Source organism: Simochromis diagramma, unplaced genomic scaffold (assembly GCF_900408965.1).
Source record: "Simochromis diagramma unplaced genomic scaffold, fSimDia1.1 OVJJ01000463.1, whole genome shotgun sequence".
Classification (NCBI taxonomy): Eukaryota; Metazoa; Chordata; class Actinopteri; order Cichliformes; family Cichlidae; genus Simochromis; species Simochromis diagramma.
In genome coordinates, this window is record NW_024386941.1 from 1289431 (window position 1) to 1311623 (window position 22193).

Below are 22193 nucleotides of genomic sequence, written 5' to 3' on the forward strand. Positions count from 1 at the left end.
AGGAGCTTCAGCCACGGTTAGCTGTCCCGCTAGAAATCCTTTTATTTCACATTGGCATTGGTGCTTCCTCATCCTCTCCATTGGTATGATATCCTCTGCTGCTTGACTCTGAGCAGACAAGACACTACACTGATTCATCGTGGAATAAAGTATTATTACACAAAACTTTAGCTGGCACGTCTTCAACACAATATAGAGCCACAGCTGTTACTACAAAAAGAATTTATAATAAAACCTTTAAATTCTACTGGAAAAGGGTCGTAGCTCAGCTAGCTAATTTCTAAATAAACACACAAACACAAATGTTAATGTAGCCTATTTAGGGCACTTGCCTGTAGATTCCCACATTCATGGAAATGTCTTGACCTTAAAAGTTGAGACGAACAACCAGGTCTGGGAGCACATGAATTATGGATGGTCATTTGCAATTCTCTCTTTGACCTCTTTCAACTTACCATGAATCCAAATCCCAAAGCTAAAGGCTGTGCGTGATTCACTCTCCATGAATTTGTGTTTCGAATGAGAAATAGTTCTGGATATGAATAATAAGGCTTTGGATTATTTGAATAAATAGAGTCTCAGTTATTGAGGGGCTGGGGGATAACTTTTAAGAGTCTAGATGGCCTCACCTTATTCAAATTAGATAAACCAATATGTGTGCTAATATACACTGTTATGAGCTATGGATAAAATTGGAAATGCCATTCACACTGCAACAATAACCTTAACAATGACAAGCCTTTACCTGCTCACAAATTTCAGATTTTTTTTAAATGAGTGCATTTGGCATAGATCCCTTTTTTATATCCATTTTAACAATATCAATTTTACATGCTAAAAAATGAAAGTAAACTAAAGCATCATGTAAAATGTTACAGTATATTATATTTTTAAATGCAAAGCAGTTCGATCGTCTTTGCTTCAGCAAAGCAGCAAAAAAATATGAAAATTACAAACATCATTGGCTACAGTGTAGACAGAACACAAACATAAGTAAATACATAAATACCTACAACAATAAGAAGAGGATGATCATGTGATCACAAGCACGGGCGTCTTTATTTAAAAATGTAAGTATAAGTACTGGAGGTTAACATGGTCTTTTATAGATAAAAGGATTTTCATAAGCCCACGAGACCCTGAATGCATCACCAAACATGCAATAACCTTTGAAAAATAAATTTTTTTGTCAGTCTGAAATTGGGGTCATTGTATTAGACTCACAATACATGGTCAGCATCTATGTGCAGTGGGAGTTTTAGCTGGTTTTTTTTTTTTTTTTTAACTGTTCTGTATATTTGTCCAGGCTGTTTGGAATACAACTGAATGGGTTAATGAGATTATAACAAGGATCTTAAAAGGATGCTGGATCACATTAGATACAGTTGTAAGAGGATTATATGTGTGCAGCACAATTTTATTATTGCTTAAGGTCAAGGTACCTAAATGCATACTTTTTTGTGAGTGTTGTGATTTTACCTTTTATTATAGGCAGGATCTATTGCACTGACCCTCTGCTGCACTGACCTTTATTATTGTTTTACCATGTAAAGTTTGAATATGTCACATTCACTCCCCTTTGTTTTGAGGGATTTTTTTTAAGTGTTGTTAGATGCTAAAGAACAGAAGAGTACAAGTTTGCTGTCTTTTGGGCATCTGTGGATATATCTGTATAATCCTGTGAACTACTGAAGCTGGAAAAACTTTTTTCAATAATATAAAACAATAAATAAATAATTTAAAAGCTCAATATCTATAGTAAGCTTCAAGAGGCAATATACACCTGCCAGGCAGTTTTAGTTACAGCTTGCTAGTTTGGGGTTGGAGCCCTTTTGCTTTCAGCACTACCTTAGTCCTTAGATTTGATTAGACGCTGGATACATTTTGGTCTGTATTGACATGATATCATCACACAGGTGCTGCAGATGTGTTGGCTGCACATCCATGACGCAAATCATTTCAACATATCCTAAAGGTGCGCTGCTGGACTGAGATCTAGTGAACGTGGAGGCTGTTTGAGCACAATGAACTTATTGCTACGACTTCACTGAGATGTTGAAGAAACCAGTTTGACATGATTTGAGCTTTGTGACGTGGTTTGTGAGAAGATGGCTGGATGGACATGGTCAGCAACAATACCTGGGTAGTCTCTGGAGTTTAAACAATGTTCAAATGGTACTAAGAGGGCAAAAAGTGTGCCAAGATTGTATCCCCCACATCATGACATCACCCATGCCAAATTCCAACCCTTCCATCTGAGTGCCACACCAGAAATCGAGACTCTTGAGATCAGGTAATGTTTTTACAGTTGAACTGGAGCCTCACTTTCCTGTTCTGAGCTGGCAGGAGTGGCACCTGGTCAGATGTTCTGCTGCTGTAGCCCATCTGCTGCAAAGTTGTTACTCAGAATTGCTCTATATTAGTATATATCAATATCTATATCAGCTTAAAAGAGAATATCTTAATGTTGTGTTCTACTGCTCATCCTGTCCTTGTGTGCCTAAAACTTCCACAGAATTGTTTGTTTAACAAAAAGTTTCATCTCTCCAGCTGTTTTGAAGCTCTTTTACATATTATCTGCCTATAGAAATAGATATAAATATTGAATGCAAAAAGCCTGCACAACTGTTCTTTATGTCCCAGCGGAGTTTCTTATCGGATAATAAATCACTCTCATCATCAGGTGAGCTGCTGGTAATGACAGCGTGACCTCTGGTGAGCTTCTATATATAAATCTTTAGTAGAGGAACTTAGTGACGCATAGAGGACAAGAGACAATGTTCCCTCAGAGAGAGAGTCTGTCCTTTCTCTCCTCTTAAGAACATAAAGGCATGTGCGACCGCTCGGTTTCCTTTTGCTTAATGCTGTAAAACACCAATGAAAAGTAAACACACACACACACACACGCGGAAGCATGCATAGATAGACAGATAGATATATGTATGTGCATTTTGTATGTCACACAAATACATCTGCCTTTTTTCCCCACTTCTCATACTTCCTTGTTTAGACTGGCCTGTTTTGTATAGGACATTATGAATGTGTCCATCCTTATGAGGACAGGCTGTAAGTATAGGGTTGCATCTAAAGCATCACAGTAGGAAGGACGCATCTCACAGTGTCAGAAATTTAAAAAAAAAAAGCAAGCACACGCAGGACACTCATTGAAATACATGCAGATACACACACACACACACACACACACACACACACACACACACACACACACACACACACACACACACACACACACAGAGGTTGTACAGCATGACCTTGATGTTGTTCATTAGCTTTACAGGAAGGTTGGAACAAGACAATGTGAAGAGTGAAGAAGGTGACTTTGTGTTGGCAGGATCCCAGACTTGCTCTGTCTGCTGCTCTGTGATCTGTTACCTGCATTTGCAGGGTTCTGTGTACTGCAGACGTTTTGCTTATCTCGGCAAATAATTTTGACCTGGATTTTTTAAAGGTCTGCTGGGTAGAGCTGTCTCCTTTAACGCTGCCAAGTTATGGTCGAAATCTCATTAAAAAAAAATCCCTAAAACACACAGGAATGACTTGCCAGAACTTCGCATTTATTTTGAGGGTTCAGTAGGACTGTATAACAATTTCACACTATTAAGCATTAGTAGCGTATTTGGAATTATTTATTTATATATCATTACTCCTCCTTTTTATGCCATTTATAAATGCAGATATGTTTATCCCACTGTTACTGTTACACATGTACAGCTATCACCCTGAGTCATGTAGAGTGACTCTCACAGACCCTCAGGTATCCTCGAAGAGTTAAAGAGTTGTGTGTTCGCTGGACAAAAACACATTGTTACTCCTGAAACTGAGGTTTGACTCTCTTCTCCAGCACCTTAGCAATTCACAGAGCACAGCAGAAGCAGTTGTGTGAAGTCTTTCTAAATTAAATACAATAGTCAGACTATACACTTTATTTGTATCTCATGACATCAATCCTTCTGTGTAGGTTTGTCTACAGTAAATAGTGTTAAAAGAAAAGTGAAGTGAGACGTTGTAGTGTCTCAACTGGGTATTTACTTTTGAGTAGTAATTTTACCTTTTACCCACTTCCTTTGGGCCTCAACGCTTGACCTTTCTTTACCAATTGTATCACAATGTCAACAGTTTAATTCTTGTGATAAAACAGGAGGAAAAAAAGACATTAAAAAAGAAGAAAGAAGAGAAAGAGAAGAAAGAAAAGATTAGAATATGCTGATAAGCATAGACTTGTTTCCCTTAAATAATTTCCATTTCAAAAGCCACCAGCACGAGAAAGCTGCTTCAGCTTTAGCTTGCAAGTGCAAAACAAATGCACGCTGGAAGATGCAGTTTTTTATATGCATAATTTATTTCTCACTGACACTGTTATTGAACAAATACACATTTTGAAGCCTGGCACCTCCTGCTTTGGACTGACACACAGATACATTAAAACCAGTGGCACATAGGACAACACTTAGGGCAACATTAACAAGCTGAACTTGTCCAGATACTTTACATTATTCCACTGAATTTAGCAATGATTTCATGCCAGCACAACATAAACATGTTTTCCGAAATATGTCCCATACTGCATGTGGAACAGCAACATGATACCTGAATCCACAAAATAATTTGATTGCACTGGAATAATCTGAGCCGCAATACCGCACGTCAGAAAATTCACATTGCTTTGTCTCTAAACAGCCAGCAGGGCATCGTATGATGTAAACAAATCCAAACTGAAATAAAATTTATAGATCAGTCTGACAACTGAAGTGAACTTTTTTCCTAAACACGTAGATTGGCGTGATCTTTTAAAGTCGGGATTGAACCAACATCCATCCTAATACGGGGCTTGTGCATCACTGGTTTCAGTAGCAATTACTTTATATGACCAAGCTTATCATTAAAAAATTTTAAGAAATCGTCAGTCATATTTACATTTAAAACAATCAGCATCAAGTATATATATTTTTAATATTTTAATTTTAAATAAATCATCAATAACAGTCAATTTCCTATTTAAATTCCGCCTTAACCTGCTACTGGTTCTTCTGAAAGTGGTTTATTAATAGTTATAGCTACTGAAGGATTTCCTTATCAAGCCTTTCAAAATAAAAAAAATAAAAAATCTATGAATCTGTTTCACTAATATAACAAAGGTTATTAGCAGCCAGGGATGTCACTTCAATCAAGGTCGAATGCACATTTTCTTTCCATTTTAGGGAAGCCGAGGATTAATTATGAGTGCTGTGCAGTGGTGCACATGCAAATGGGGGAAAATATAAATTAGATTAGTCTGGATAGTTTAAGCCAGAAGGCCTGTCTGTAACTGCAATGTAAACGTTATCACTGTTGGTCAACTGTGTGCACTCTTTAGCCCAAGCGTGCAGCTTGAATTCATTGATTATTTTTTAAGCAATACATTTTTCATTTAGCGGTATGTATGCTCACATATTCCAGTAGCTACTGTTAATTGCATACACATACATTTGTCTGAAGTATGACACTGATCTTCAGCTCCACAACATAAAATAATGGAAAATAATAAACTTTCAAACTTATCTGAAGGCTTTTAAGATTTCTTTTTGATATCCCGCTGGAGGGAGGTTTATTTGCTGTGTGTTGTAAAAAATAAAATAGAAAACATGGCTCATGGTATACAACAACTCTACTGTAAGCCTTCTTGCCATCACAGTTTACAAGCTGAGGTACTTCATAAGGCTTTTTAAAAATTCCTTTAAAAATTGAACACCATAATAAAGACATTTTCAAGAGACCATTAATCCTCTGTCCTTTTAATCGCCATCCTGCTTCTTCTATATATCCCAAAGTGGGGATATATTCTTAAGTGCATTTGAGTTTCGACCACTAATAGCACTCAGCCATGCAGAGCGTGGTCTGTTCGAGGATTTCTCAAAAATATTCAACGGTATCTTTGTGAATGATTCCTGGCACGCTGGAAAAATTGTCCAAAAATCCAAGTCATCAAATTTTGTTGATAAAATCCTTATTAGCCACACCGCCCACAGACATCAGATTTGTCAGTTTGTGTTTCTTGCACTTTGGTTCAGACTGAAGACAAAAACGATTTGCTGGCCAGATTGGCCAATGCAAAAGTCTGCTGTGGCTGAATCCTGCAGATGCTTGAGATCCCCTGACTCAGCAGCCCAAAGTTTCTTCTGATCAGACACTTCGCATTATCATGATGATACTTCATGATGATCATAGTCAGATTGCTAGGACAGAATAGGACATTAGCATGCTAACATCTGCATGCACTGTAGCTGTGTGGAGGCTGTTAAACTGCAGCTCTAAATACAAAACATTCAATCCACGAGACAGAACTGAGCTTCACGACCTTTCTGTCTGAGCCTGATGTGTTAACGGGTTTTTTATGTAATGTCCAAAGTTTTTTGTTAGCAGACAAAATTGACAGCATGAGCTGTCCTCAGGTTTCACTCTCAGACTACACTTTACTTTTTGCATCACCAGTGGTGAGAATCTAACCAGTGGTTTGATTATCTTTCATTCACCTAACAATTTTGTGTTTTGCTGCGTAAGCATTTCATCCTCCCACATGTCTGTTCACATGACCACAGACCCTGTGTTTTGTTATTTCATTTATCCCATCCTTATTCTGCCTTTTTAATATGTCACCTACTGACTGAACCCTGTGCATCCGCAGCCACTGGTTGCATCTGATTTCAGCCCGTTAGGCCGTCAGAAATGAGACCCTGGAACTGTTAGGAGCTGCCGGCCTCTCACTGAGCTGATCAGTTTGGACCTGCTACTACTTGTTCCAACTAGTTAAGTTATTTCCTGAGGATGGTCATCTGTAGACACTCCTCCTTCAGAGCCACCAGTTCCGTCTTGTAGTTGTTGGTCTTTCCTGGATCCGCATACACACAAGGCTGCTTCTTTGTTGACAGCGGTGTGTCCATGGTTACTGAACCAGCATTGAGAATGTCAGCATGTGAAGGCGAAGAAGAGGGCCGCCTGTTGCAGGCCACTGACAGTAAAGCCGACAGGGCTCGGCCGACATCATTCCTAGCTCCCTCGTTAACGAAACAGTACAAAATAGGGTCAGCTACGCAGTTCAGGCTGGTCAATGCCAACGATACATGGTATGCTGCAAACAAGGTTTCCTCTGAGCTGCAGTCACATGGCTTCTGTAAAAACATGACACTCCGCACCAGGAGGAGGACATGATATGGTCCAAAGCAGAACAAAACAATGAGAATCAAACTCAAAGCTAACCGCTGAATTTTGGCCTTTTCCTGGCGCTCTGTTGAGACATTGCAACGCACTGCTGCAAGGATCCCTCGGTAGGCGACCAGCATTGCCGTCCACGGAGCAAGGAAGCCAAGAAATGACCTGTAGAGGTTCATGCCTGCTACCCAGTCCTGCATTGGATATTTCTCAAAGCAGAAGGTGTGATTGAACCGGTCCTGGAAGAGCTCATCATGGAAGAGAGGAGCAGAGTTTGCTACAATCTCAATGATCCACACAATGGTGCTGACGAGGATAGCTGCAGGAAGCAGAGGAGAGGAAAGACAAAGAGAGCAAACATTAAATACCGGGGTAACTTCCATTTCTATATCTCATGTACATTTTGGTCACTCTGTGGACGTCCAATTCCCTTATTTATTGAATTTGAGCATTGCAATATGTGCTGGATCTTGTCCATTTCTTGAATGTAATTCTTGTAACACAGACAAATTATAGGAAAGCATAAAACCTCAGTGTGTATAGTGTATGAACCACTGATTGTTCTCCCTCAAACACCACAAGCCATTACAGTAAGTCTGAGCCATCCATCCATCCATCTATCCATCCATCCATCCATCCATCCATCCATCCATCCATCCATCCATCCATCCATCCATCCATCCATCCATCCATCCATCCATCCATCCATCCATCCATCCATCCATCCATCCATCCATCCACCCACCCACCCATCCATCCATCCATCCATCCATCCATCCATCCATCCATCCATCCATCCATCCATCCATCCATCCATCCATCCATCCATCCATCCATCCATCCATCCATCCATCCATCCATCCATCCATCCATCCATCTATCCATCCATCCATCCATCCATCCATCCATCCATCCATCCATCCATCCATCCATCCACCCATCCATTTAGTCTATCCCCACTCTCACAGGGCGAGAAGCACACCACACCCTGGACATTTCAGCAGTTTACCGCAGGGCTGACAGAAAAGCAGACAACCATTCACACTCATATATACATGCCTACAGCCAGTTTGGATCATGGGGACAAATTAATTGTCACAAACACATGAGAGAGGCATCCTTGGAGTGATCTAAAAACAGCTGGAAGTGGTCCAGAGGTGAATGGGAAGATGACTTGATTGGACTTAAAATGGAAAACTCGCAGAACGCGTGTAAAGAGGTCCAAGTTTTCTTAGTGCAACATGTTTTTAGATTCTTCCCTTCACAGGGATCAAGTTTATGTTGCATACAAACCTGTTTTGATTCGTCGAACTTTCACAAAGCGCAGAGGGTATGCCACAGCCAGGTACCTGTCCAGTGATATGCAGCACAGGAACGCGATGCTGACATAGATATTAGTATAGAAGATGAAGCCAAATAGCTTGCAGCTCTCCTGACCGTGGATCCAGTTATCGTGATGAAGGAAATAGTCGATCCACAGAGGAAGAGTGGCAATGTAGAGGAGGTCAGCCACCGACAGGTTAATCAGGTAGATGCCGAGCTCATTGCGTTGGCGTACCTGGTGCAAAGGGGAGAAGGTGAAGATTCAAATCTGAACAAGACTAACATGTTTGCTTAAAAATTGGTGAGCCAGCTATCCTTTGCATGCAATCTCTCCAACAGATCAGAGAATGCAAACAAGGTGCGATGCATATTTGCCTCAGCTACAAATGATTTGGTTTCCTGGAAGTCAAAACACAGGAGAATTTGAAAGGCTGATTGTGTTTGGTCTGAATATTTGCCCTTTGTTACCTTTAGTGTTGTGCAATGAACGTCTGGCTCACACATGCCTTAGAAAATGTTTTTGGCTGAACACTGAATTACTGCATATACAAAGTATTTAGGTATAACTGGTATTCAGTTTGAGTACTATCATTATTGAAGCCGGTGATCTGGTTAATGCTGCAAAGCGTGGTAGCAACAATGACCATAATGCACCTGACCCAGCACTCCTATGGTCATCTGAACCGTAAAAATGTGCCCTGATGCTGACATGAAAGACAAATAATGTAACATGAAATGTTGCTTACTTTAATGATGGCTCTTTCTGAAAAACACGAGTTGCTGAGCTTTATGAATAAAAGTCATTAACAATCCTTCCTCTTGCTGCCAAAGCAAACTGACAGTCTGTGGGAAACGCAGTACAAGTTTGATGCTGTGTGAGAAAATATCCTAAAGGCTCTTTTGACCGTATCTGGCAGGCAACGTTGAACATGCGACGTAATTGACAAGCGTCATTAACCACAATTGTGTGTTACCCTTAGTTACACTCAGTGCTGTGTTGCTTTTTGTGAACTGTTTTGTTTTTAGTGCAGTCATAGGAATGTTTCTGGATTTCTACAAAGGGAACCCCAGAAACCACCAGAGTTTGATTTTGTGATGATTCTTCTTACTGGATTTGTCATAATCCAAGAACTATGGCTAGAAAAAAAAAGATATTTGAATGACTTATACGTATGCCAGACATCTAAAGTGGATGAACACTTGGATTGTTTTTACTATGCACTTTGGGAATAAGCAGAAAGATTAGCAGGGAGATTTCCTTGGAAGACAAAAAAGACCCAAAATAAGACCTATTTGTTCCCAAAATGGCTCGTGAAACCAAAGTGGCAGGTTCTAACCCCAATTTGGAAACCACTGTCTGATAGTCTGATACATTTGAGGCCATTGGAGGTGGAAAACTGTGGGTATGTGTCTCTCACCTGCATGTAGGCGGCCCACAGGGCCATGCAGTTAGTCGGCAGCCCAAGAACGATGACTATGATGTAGAGTGTGGGCTGAAAGAACTGGTCCACCTTACTGTCCACATTACAGAAGGTGATGTTGCACATTGTCATGTATCAGACTATCTGCAGGTGTGCGAAGTGTGTTCAGCTACTCTCAGCTTTGCGTTTTTCCCTTCTGTAGTTTCACTATGTTCCAGCTCCAGCAGTTTGACAGTGACATGATGACTCTGACGTCCTGCTCAGCAGTCCCACACGAGGCAATGGAGGAAAACATACGTGTTATTTCCAGGGAATGTCATATCTCCTATTCTTTAAACCACTGTCCTCTTGACTTGACATGTTATAATCCTCTTTCACGCTTCCAGGCCGGCCTTTGTCCTCCAGTATAAGAGGTGAAGAAGGGAAGGAGTGAGCTATATAATGTGGTGAAATGAAAGCTGCCTTATCAGTGCCATGCCAGGCTTCCTGAGCCTGGAGAAGACCTCATCAATCTTTTAGAGATTAGAGGTCTGCCAGGTCTACCGTGAGAGCGATGAGCCTGAGCATCACTTTGTGTGTGCCGTTGTGTCTCAAGGTCCTGATGACACACAAAACCCCTCAGAGATGCTGCCGGTGAGGCAGGAATGACTTTACACAGCTTCGGTGGACTGGACCTGTTTATTCGCAAGTCCTGAAAATCTGCAAGAAAGAGAAAGAGAGAGCAATAAGTTAAGATAATCTGTAATTAGAAAATGTATGTTTTTATTTGTTTTTGCATAATAATATAAATACTGAAACAGAACTATATAAAAAAAAAACTTATGGGGGTCTATTTATCCAACATTTATCCAAGGCCATTTAAACAAGTGGTACATCTTACAGTACTGTCTTATCTTTTGGACCATTTATGTCTTATTATGATGACAGTTTTGGGATTTTGGGGATTTTGGGAAAGCATGAATTTGGAATAACTGTGACTAAAACTTAAAATATTTAACTTTTTTTGCAGAAATTTACATTCCCCAGAGCTTTTACTGGTCAAAAGACAGTTTATTATGCCTTGTCTTACATAGATTTTTAATGTGCAATAACTGAAAACTCCAACAAGCATTTTCAGGTATTTGCTTTGGATATTTGAACTGAATGGGATCCTTCTCCTGGTGAAAACAGACCACTCAAAACTGCGTGGAATGAACACACCCTTCATATAACACAACAAGCACTTGTCTACTAATATATTGAATTTTGCTGCTCCAAACATTCAGAAAAGTGTGTGCAAGAAAAGACAAAGCATGTGAAACAGTCAATCTCTACTACCCAGCACAATAACACAGCACATGCTGACAAACCGTACAATCACAAAGCTTTTGCATAACATGCAAACATAAAGTCAGAGAGAGACAGAATTTTCACCCAAACACATACAATGACAGAAGGAGCAGGACGAGAAGCTGATTACCTCTTTAATTTCTATATTTCATGTATTGGATAACTTTGATGTATTTTTTTAATCAAATATATTTTTGAACATTATGAACCACACTGCTCCAAAGGATCCAAAGGATGCAAATTCAGTGTTTGGTGCAAAACTCTTTTGAAAATTTTATGGAAATCTACTAGTCAGTACTGAAAGAGACCAGACCGCAGAACTTCAGCTGAAAAATCCCTCAACATTACTGAGGTAGCAGTGTTGAAAAATGATGCCATACTTCATAATTAGGGGAGACTGCAACTGGCAGACATGCTGAACAAGTGAGCTTACTTCCCGGTTGCAAATCCAGGAAGAGGCCTCAGAGATGCCAGTTCAGTGATCAATGATTTTGGACTGAGCTGACAGCTACTGTCATATATACAAACACAGGAGAGTGCTATGCTAGGACATTTCCTCAGTGACACGATTAAAAAAAAGCTATGTTTAGGAAACATTGATTTTGATAAGATGACCACAACCGGGCCACAGCTCTGCCCTAATCTGTTGTCAAACACACACGTTCGTTGCAGAGATAATTACTCATCACTCTTGTGGTAAATTGTCATTTTTTATGTTCTAAAATGTCAAAGGTGTGTCAGCTGATAGATGAATGTTTCATGTTTCTGCTCGTTTTTAATATTTTCTGCTAATTTTGTTAATTCCATAAAAGAGAAACTAACCCCCGTAACCCCGGTGAAAGACAAAGCTTGGCAGTTTAAGGAAATGAGCAATAGGTGATACAGGAAGAGGAGATGATGTGCCAGTTATGCAACACATTTTTTGGTTCATTCCTCAGTAGCTGTGAGCACACCCACTGTACTTTGAGCATTTGCATTAGCTAAATTTGTGACCTTTTGTGGCCTCCGTAGGTAATTCCGTTTTTCCGTTCTTTGGCAAATTGCACCATTTGGTCAGAAGCTGCTGGTGTCACGGAAATATGTACAAGGTGATGTGATGGTACTATTCCAGAAAGCAAACACTCGAGTGACATACAGAGGCAGGAAAGGTGGAAGTGGCATAAATTACCAGACTGTCAACTAGAAGAACATCCTGTTTGAGAGCCTCCCTTTGTTCTGTTAGTTTGACTTTTAATTGCTGTTTCCTTTCACCTACTAGTGATAGGAAAATATTTTGCACTTTATCAACTGTTGAGATTTCCCAGTGTGTTAAAATCTAACCTCAAAGGGTCTCGATGAAACACTATGACACTTCTCCCACAGCAACAGTGCCAAAGGGCATCTTGTGCATATCTGTGAGATATAGTATCTGTGACAAAATGGCAATATTTGACACCCTGGGAATAGGAATGGACACCTGTATTGGATAATTATTAAAATTCTATTGTGTCAGGCTTACAATAGAAGAGCAAAGCCCTGCAGTGATTATATTAGATGTCTAATTATAAATAAAGAATCTCTAAGACTCTCCTGTCCAGCTGGGAGGGTTTTTTTTTTAATTTTCAATAAATGGAAAGAAACATGAGGAGGAAAGAAGCAAGACGAGAAAGGAAGGAAATACAAACGAAGAGGTTTGGGAGGTGCAAAAAAGAAAAGAAAAAAGTCAAGAAGAAATGCAAAAGTGTGAATGAAGAAGAAAGAAAACATCAACACTAAAAGACTTTTTACCTTGCATTCCTGAAGATGAATATTTATAATATGAAAGACAGTTTAGATGCGATCCCACTGAGCCGTTGTCTTGAAGACTCTCTTTCACAGCTGAGTTCACAGCACTCGACAATCAAAGGACTGTGATCACATCTGTCCCCACTGAGCACAGATGCAAGACTTCACTTCCTCATTAGATAACAGCAGAGCCACATGTCAGTGACAAAACCTTCACGTCTTAAACTCCCATCACAGAGCGCAGGGTTAGTACTCAAATCAAACTATGGAATCAAAGGGTAAGAAACTAAGTTAATGTAACATAAAGACTGTCCAGCAGCCACAGTGGAGTAACTGGAGGATCAAGTCTTGCTCATGGACATGCTGTCAGTCCTTATTTACAGAAGTAAAATAAACCAGAGTGACATGGGCTCATTTTCCAGCACGTCTCCGTTCTGTTATCTTTCTCCACTCAGTCACCACAACTATGGTTCGTAATATCAGCTGCAGATATTTATCATGCTTCATTTCCATGTGAGTGATGCACATGCATGTGCTTTCTGAGAAATGTATGCACACATTTAAGCCACCTGTCAGCAGTCAGAAGTTCTTCTTTCGGATGCAAAGTCAACACTCATCTCCAGTCACTGTGAACATGTTGCATTAACCAACAGAGCGTATTGACAAACACTGTTTTATTCTTTTAGATTTAAGATTTTGAACTAGTTAATTGTCCTATTGCTGCTGCTCATGTCATAATTTACAGTGTCAACATAAATGTTCGAATAGGTCCTGAACGTTAATAGTGCGTGGATGGTTTTAATGAGCGAGTCCCTCTTTGTTTGCAATGTTCACAAAGATGTGGGATGCATGATTCAACTTTCACAGTGTTTCACTAATACACATTTGGTGATAACATTTAAAAACCTTGCACAATCAGCGACCAATGTGATTAAAAAACTGATAGCATGCAAGCGTGGAGGCAACACAGTGGTGCAATGGTTGCCCAGCAAACGCAGTTGAAACAGTGGCGTTATCTCCTTGCTCAAAGCTGATTGCAGTATGAGGGCAGAAGCCGGACTATGTAAAAGGGCAACGCTGACGTTGTTCCCAAGTACAATAGAGGTCCGATGAGATGGTCTCTTACAACACAAGAAATATATTCCATGTTGTTGCAATGAAGAAAGGGGATGCGTACATCTGACATCTTCTTTCACAGTACCCCTAGCAACTTCTACATGTCCTCCTTCATTACATCCATGAACCTCTGTGAGGTCTTCCTGTTTTCCACCTTCTCAGTTCCATCTTCAACATCCTTCCTTCAGTATATCCACTATCCCTCCTCTGCAGATGTCCACACCATTTCAACCTCGAATCTCTAACTTTGTCTCCAAGCCACTCAACCTGAGCACTCCTGATCCTTCTGTCACAAATCACCCCTGACACTCATCTCCACCCTGCCTACACTCTTTTCTTCACTCGTCTTGTGCAATGGACGCAACAAAATGCTGATCTACTGGGATTTGCCACTGGGATCATCTGTAGGATTTACAGAGATTGGCCTGAAAAGGGGAAAATATTCAGTGAGCGGCGGTTTTCTGAGCAAGAATGCTGTGTTGATGCCAGAGGTCAGAAAATAATGGTCAGAAAATAACTGCTCTGAGCTGATAGGAAAGCAACAATAACTCGAATAGGAGTTAAGTGTAAAGGCTGAGCTCCCAGGTTACATGGGCTTGTTTAACTTAAACAAAAGCCTTCCAAGTGTGGCGCTGTCGCTTTTATAAACATCCAAACTTGGATTCCTATTAAAATGTAAATCTGCAGATTAGGAAGAAGCTTCACCTCACTGTGTCTGTTTATCTGTTCAGTGCACATTTAAATAGATATAAGTGCTGGCAAATATAGAAACTGAAAAAAATACCTCTCTGACAAATTCTTTGATGTCATTACCAGAGGGAGGGTGAGTTGTTTGTAGCTTCTGTTAATGTAGAGATGAATAAATAATAAAACAAACAAAAGTTTTTTGTAGTTTTAATAAATTCTCATTTCAGTTTTACACATGGTCTAGAAATACAGCTTTCTTTCATCCAGATAGCATCTTTATTTTCCCTTTCTTTCTTTTTCTTCCCTGCTGTTAGGCTCTCTGTGCAGTCCCAGTTGTATTAAAAAAAACTTATTTTTAAAAACGCCTAACATTGCTATGAAAAAATATTGCATAAGGTACAGTAATGCAGAGATGTTATGTGAAAGAAGATTTGAGGCCACAGGCTCAACAGGTTTATTCGTAATAAGGAATTAGAAATGTGTGTGCATGTATGAACAATGACGGCCTCTTTCGACCTGTTCGGGGCAGTAGAGTAAAACACAGCAGTGTCTGATCTGCTGCCAGCGGAGATTAGGTCAAGGCAGCACTGGCAGCAGCACAATTACAATGTCGTGTTCCCAAGACTTACAAGGACATTACTGTGATTTTCAATCATTTCAAGGATACTAACTCCAAACCTTCGCCTTAATTAGTCATTGCCTAAACTAATTTTCCCTCCAAATGTAACCTCAGTCTAACCTCAGCATGTCTACAGCTTAAATATTATTGTTTCTCTTTATGAGGATTTGCTTTTTATCCCCATAAAGGAGAAAAGTCCCCATAATGTGCCTTAGTAAACAGATTTAAGTCCCCACGACACATCCCCACATGCTGCAACGAATCAAAGTGCCTCTCATTGTGCACCTGTGTTGTAGCCACCTCTGGCGTTTGTGGTTTTTCTCTAGGTAACCAACTCTTAATATGTCACAAAGCAACATTAAGCAGGATAACATGAAATGTAACATACTTTATTTTCATACTTTAGCGCACCCATACAAGTCAAAGCTTTTTACATCATTATAAAGTCAGGAGCAGCGAGTTGAAGTCATGTGATCAGTGTACTTTGTCACCACTTAATAAGATAATATAGGCTGTGTTCCTACTGCTTATGTAGGATGTTCTGTTTTTTAGAAGACTACATAGTGAGCTCATCAGCAAAACCTGTAGTACGCTACTTTTGTTATAAGATATTCTGAGTGCATTAGATATGATACAGTAATATTGATTATACATTCAGATGTACAAAATAGCAAATTCTCTTTATAATCCTCAATATCTGTTTCAGTCTAATTTCATTTTCTATGATGTTTATACAGTTGTTCAGTGTTTATAATCTCATATTACAGTAGTTATTTTGCTGGTAAGGTGTATGTATGTATTTCTTAACACTGATATTTATGTGACCATTGGTTGTTCTGTATTTTGGTTTGTAAACATATTAAAGAAAGAATATGGCCACAAAGTCATTTTTTCAGAAAATCTTTAAAACACTTTCATCTTTGCATAACAGAACCCCCCCCCCCCCCCCCCCCCCAATTAATCTCAGCCTAAACAGGAAACTTAAAAAAGTTGGTTATAAATCTGTATTTGTGCTCCAAAGCATGAAGTGTGGTGAGCAAAACATGCCTTTAAGATAAGTCTAGGTTAGTTAATAGTTCATCTATCCATCCATTCTCTTCCAATTCAGGGATGCGTGGGGGTTGGAGCGTATCCCAGCTACCACAGGGCGAGAGGCAGTGTACAGCCTGGACAGGTCGCCAGTCTGTCACAGGGACAACACATAGAGACAGACATCTATTCACACTCACATTCGCACCTCCGGGCAGCTTAGATTCCAATTAACCTAACCCCACTAACTGCATGTCTTTCGACTGTGGGAGGAAGCCAGAGTACTCGGAGAGAATCGACCCAAACACGGGGAGAACAGTGGATTATAAATAAGTCAGATAGAAGAATTGAACTCGGGTCCTTCTTGCTGTGAGGCAATCGTCCTAACCACTGTTCCACCGTGGTTAGCAACAGTAATATAACCCTTTATTTATTCTTTCTTTAGTCTAGTGTCTGCGCCGTAATACGAGACAGTGGAGCATCTAGACACAAGATCCTGACCTGTGTCTGAGAAAAGGTCGGAGTCACGTGTGTGTGACTTTGTCTGAACTGTAAATCTAACCTTGAGAACAAAGATGGTTTTGGAATGTGAGCTCCGCTTCTCACTTGTTAAAAGTGCTGCTAAGAATAGATCTGAGATCTGGAAACAAGTTGAAAATGTTAAAACAAAGCCCAGCCGGCACCTCATTGCCAAGTGTATCATAACCGGTGGTAACAAAATATCATTATCCTGCTATGCAAAAGAAATCTGGATGCATACAATTGTTTCCACAATGAACTGCAATTATACAGGTTTTTGCTTTAAGCATGCAAAGTAGATCTGAGTTTTGGATAGTGTTAGATTAGGAGGAATGTAAAAGATGAATGTAAAGTATGTGTGTGTGGGTCAGTACTGAGGCACTAACTGGGAGGCTGTTTGCCAAACATTCCTGTTGACAGTCAAACAGCGGAAACAGGAAGACAGTAACGCAACACTATCAGCCGTGCTGAAACACCTTGCAGACTTCACAAAACAACTTGGCCTCTTCCAGGACACAAGCATGCACGCATATGCATACACAAACGCTCATAAAAAATCATCTAAACCGCACAATGGCAATCTTCCGCAGGTACAAGCAGTTTTCCTGTGAGGCCTGTTCATTTTGTTAAAAACCGAGCACCCTGAGTTCACAGGGGAGGCTAAATTTGTGTTACACCAGCTTATTAGCACAGTTCACATGAATAATACTTTAAAGCTGTGTTTTATTTTCAGCTTCTTCACAAACCCTCATCAGTATCGGTGATATGTGAAGGTCAGCATCAGCGTGCTGTCACACCTTCTTTGTTTTCTTGTTCTTAAACCAGAGTGAAAAATGCCGTCTTTACTGTACACACTGTCGGGTTATAAATACATCCGATTACGATACGAGTTGCCAGGAGTCACAGCTAACTTGTTCAGTGGAAGTGCAGCCTTGTTATGTGCCAAATTGCAGTTTTGGCAATAAAATGAAATAAAACAAAGTCAGATGGTTCATCATCATTACTGGACACGCTGAACGTGTCAGTGATGATCTCAACAGTCTAGTTTAGCTGAGGAAAGAAGGAAGCCGTGATAAAGTCTTTAAATATAAAAACAAACTTAAAGAATACTGAATAACATTTAGGTGAACACTTACACTCAGTTTACTGGTTATTAAAAACAAAACAAGTAGAATCCACAGCTCCCTTTGTATTATTTTGGGGACATGTTATGTAGTGGAAATGGAGAGAGAAGCAGGAAATTAACCACTAGACATCCCAGAACATCTTAGTGAACAGCAGAGTCAGAACTGCTGAGAAACGCGTGCACTCAGGATAATCACAGTCAATATTTCTAATGGCTTACTGCTTAATTATTTCTCAAGCGAACTTTACATGAAAGACTCGGACATAAGCTGCAGTTGTTACTGTTAACAAACTGACAGCACAGCTACAATCTATGATAATGAAGTTAACTGTTTGGTGAAATTGGATTTACCACCCTCTAAAATTCTTATTTCACGGTGCGTTTGCCAAATACTTTCACTCACCCTGGCTTTTCAAAAACTCGAGCTCAATGACAAATAATAAGGACAAGAAAAGAACTTGGGCTGCAGCCAAGTGGTGACAGAGAACCGGACACCTGATGACAGCAGAGTCACCGTGGCCCCTTGTTCTCGGTTTAGGCCCACCCATGTTCCCATGTTTCTGACATCAACTTCCCAACATTTATAACATTTTTGATAGTTTTAGAAGAGCTAGAGTTCAGCAAGTTCAATATCGTCACTCTTATTTTAGACATTCTTACACTGTTGTGTGGGCAGCTTGTTGATGGTGTGTCTGCACGCTGCTCTGTGGGACACAGATGATGTTAAACTGTATTTATTAGTATTTCCCATTAACTGCGAGTAAAATGCTCACTGTATTATCACTTCAACGTGATAACGCCACGAAAGATGAGCTCAACTGTTTATGGAACTGGTAGAATTTAACAAAAACAATGAGATAATTCTGTAAATATTAGAGTCGACTCTCAATCCTTGTAGATTTTTAGCGTCCAGGATTATGAAATTTCAAGAAATTACAGTTCCTGAATCAAACGAGAGGACACAGACCCCAACCTCACCACCAACTATTATAACATGTACATTACAGACATTTTTTATATTTATTTTTTACATTTTATATTTATAATTATCTATTATGTTTAAATTATCATTTGAAAAAAAATGAAGGTTGTCACTTGTCACATACACGTGTCACCGGACCATCTAAATCACATCATAAGTAGGCACAATGCCCATTCTCCTTCTGGCTTCCTCACTCATCCCTTGTAATATATTTTAAATATGTTGAATTGTATTATTCTCACTTACATCATTTGGGGTTCTCTTCCATTTTTTTGTCAGGTCCTGTCAATTCAAACAACCGCTAAGCTTACCTGACATTTATCTCGTACAAAGATACTGAAACGGCTTACCTGCTATGGCAGTATTCCTACACGAGCAGGGAAGACTTATCATTGAAAATGTTATTCCACTGGTACTCAGACAGGAAGTTCATTCCTCTCAGGCATTTTTTTAAAGGATAAAAGAACAAGATCTTGGGAACATTTGAGGGGGACTTTAAAGGTCTAGTGGGAACTGCAAGAAGCTTTGTACAAAAACAAAGACTAGATTGTATGAGCCACTCCTAAAGCATCACATTTCCATCCTACGCAGAAACCTTTACTCTATATAGTATTGTAACGCAGTGACAGCAGTGGTACGTAAGATTTTGACAAAGTTTGTGTTTTCCATTCTTTAAGCACCCCCATATGGAAAAGAAATAGTAAAAACGTATATGTGATTACTCATGAAAGTGGCCACTTTCTCATTACTTTCATACATTGTTTTAGTAAGTATCCAAAACATACAAGTTTCATTATATAATTTTTCAAGGGATCTTATATCTGTTTTCACTCTTATATGCTTTTCATACAAGTTTCACACAAGACAGATACAAACTTTATAAGATTTATATATATCTTTTCCATATGGGCCGATTCGAGCACCGTTTCAAAAGTACCGGTTTGGCACTGGAATCAAACCTAAACGATACCCATCCCTAGTCCTGAGCAGACACATTTTGCACATTTTTTACATTTTGGAGTGAATATTGACAGTCTGGCTGGCCCACATCCTTTTTTCTTTATGCTTATTCCAAATATGTCTACACACATTATTAACAATCATATTAGTGATATTAATAAAGCTTTTCTATGTGTTTTTTCCCCTCATCCCCCTCATCATCCCCCTCCTCGTGTGCTAAGCTCACCCTTGGGATAAAGTAACAAAGCACAATAGGAGACTAGCAGAACAAGTTCTAAGGACCTGATCCTCACTTAATTCGCTCTCATGTACACTTGTTTTAACTTGTGTTAAACTAGAGGAAGGCTGGTACCCATTTGAATTCCCAAATACATTAAAACCCATATTTTTATTCTGAACTGTGAAGATTGAAATAAAGCCCCTCCTTCCCAAACTTTAAACCACCTCTTAACCGAGTGACAGTTTTGTAATGACTATTAGCAGGGCAACATTAACTTATCTTACTTAGCTTACCATGAACTGAAAGGCTGGGTGTAATTAGGCTCATGTAAGGAAAGAAAACTGAGTTTATATTTTTTCCACAAAACATATTTAAACATCCTGTCTATCATGTAGTGACATATATCCTACAGCGTCTACTTCTAATACTAAATTATGTGTGTCTTACACTTGTAGCTTTATTGATTTTAATTTGCATTAATTAAAACACGTACACACCAAAAAACCAAACAAAACACCAAACCACATCCGAGAGCATAGCAGTGACCCGCTCTGGTGTAAACAATGCTGGCGTCCTGCAGCTGCTGCTATTGTATTGGCTACACAGCCAGTGTTTATAGACACGGAGTAAGTCCGGACAATATCTATTACATTACTGGCAGGATGCCTCACTGATTGTATCAGTCCGTCCAATGAAATTTGAGCAGAGTCTATCACCAGTAATTGGAGTTTTATCTGCTGCTATTTTTATTCAGTTAATCATATGAGTTAAATAAGTAATGATTGATGTTAAATTGCACTTACAACATAAACAGACCGAGTCAGGGTGTTTCAGCCAGTATAGCTCCAGGTATGTCCAGGTATGTCACATGGTGACACACAAGCACACAAAGACATACACGGCCACACAATTCAATTCCATTTTTTTATATTTTTAAATTTTTAAATTACGCTTACAGTCACCTCGAGGCACTTTCTATTTTAAGATAAAGACCCGACAGTGACAGAGACAATCTAATGGCCCCCTTTGAGCGAGCACTTAGTAACAGTAGGAAGGAAAAACTCCCTTTTAACAGGAAGAAACCTCTTGTAGAACCAGGGAGGGGCACCAATCTACTGCAACTGGTTGGTGGTGAGGGGGCGGAAGATGGGACAAAAGACACAATGTGGAAGAGAGCCAGAGATCCTCGCACACACGCACTCACATACCTACACACACACACACACACACACACCCTCCTGGAATTGCCACATCTATCACAACTGCTGTCTTCGGCTCCTTGTCAACAACCAGTTTATCTGGTTGGTAGACCAACAACCGCCTGTCTGTCTGGAATTTAAAGTCCCACAAGACCTTTGTCCTGTTTTTCTTAATGGTGAGAGAGACAGACAGACAGACAGACAGACAGACAGACAGACAGACAGATGGGCCTTCCTCGCTTACAGCCTTGACTGTGTGGCTGCAGTGAACATATCATTGAGATCCTTTACATACAAAGCCAAAGGTTTAAAACACTGCCTGAAGCATTGTAGTAAATGGGCACTCTGCACTCAGCTGCAACTGGGAGTCAGAATTGTGTTGCAATGGATCCAACAATCCTTGTTGATTGTTACGTCTCCGTTCAGGGAGATATTCATGCTTCATTGAAACTGTTTAAAGAAGGAGATTTGTCCAGTTCTACGGTTAATCTAAGATTCTGTTGAATTGCATTGTGTTACACTAATGGTGTTCACACAACACAAATATAGTCATAGTTTATGTAGAAGAACATTACTTTGAATATTTTCCACAATTTGTATAATTGTAGAATTCCAGGTGAACCTCTGCACTTCTTTTTAAGCCCAATCATGTTGCTGATCCGCCAAATTAGTTGCAAATGTTTTTGAATCTTT

At 39.7% G+C, this 22193-nt stretch overlaps 1 protein-coding gene and 1 long non-coding RNA gene across 3 annotated transcripts in view; one reads left to right on the forward strand and one right to left on the reverse strand.

Moving 5' to 3' along the window:
* The first annotated feature begins 5 nt into the window (after nt 1-5).
* On the forward strand, nt 6-20825 carry LOC120737052. The gene is made up of 3 exons (XR_005696661.1): nt 6-16; nt 12685-12689; nt 20697-20825. It is a non-coding gene; the product is annotated as an uncharacterized LOC120737052 (long non-coding RNA).
* gpr4 (G protein-coupled receptor 4) overlaps nt 3467-22193 on the reverse strand; it is a 51431-nt gene continuing 32704 nt past the window's right edge. Inside the window, exons 1-4 of one of the 2 annotated variants that reach the window (XM_040037496.1) lie at nt 13047-19865; nt 9948-10649; nt 8500-8764; nt 3467-7525 (exon numbers count right to left, since the gene is read on the reverse strand). In XM_040037496.1, the coding sequence (XP_039893430.1) occupies nt 6810-7525; nt 8500-8764; nt 9948-10082 (1116 nt within the window). In that variant the 5' untranslated portion in view covers nt 10083-10649; nt 13047-19865 and the 3' untranslated portion in view covers nt 3467-6809. Of the gene's footprint in view, nt 7526-8499; nt 8765-9947; nt 10650-13046; nt 19866-22193 lie in introns of those variants that run through there. The other variant, XM_040037495.1, reaches the window with a different exon arrangement.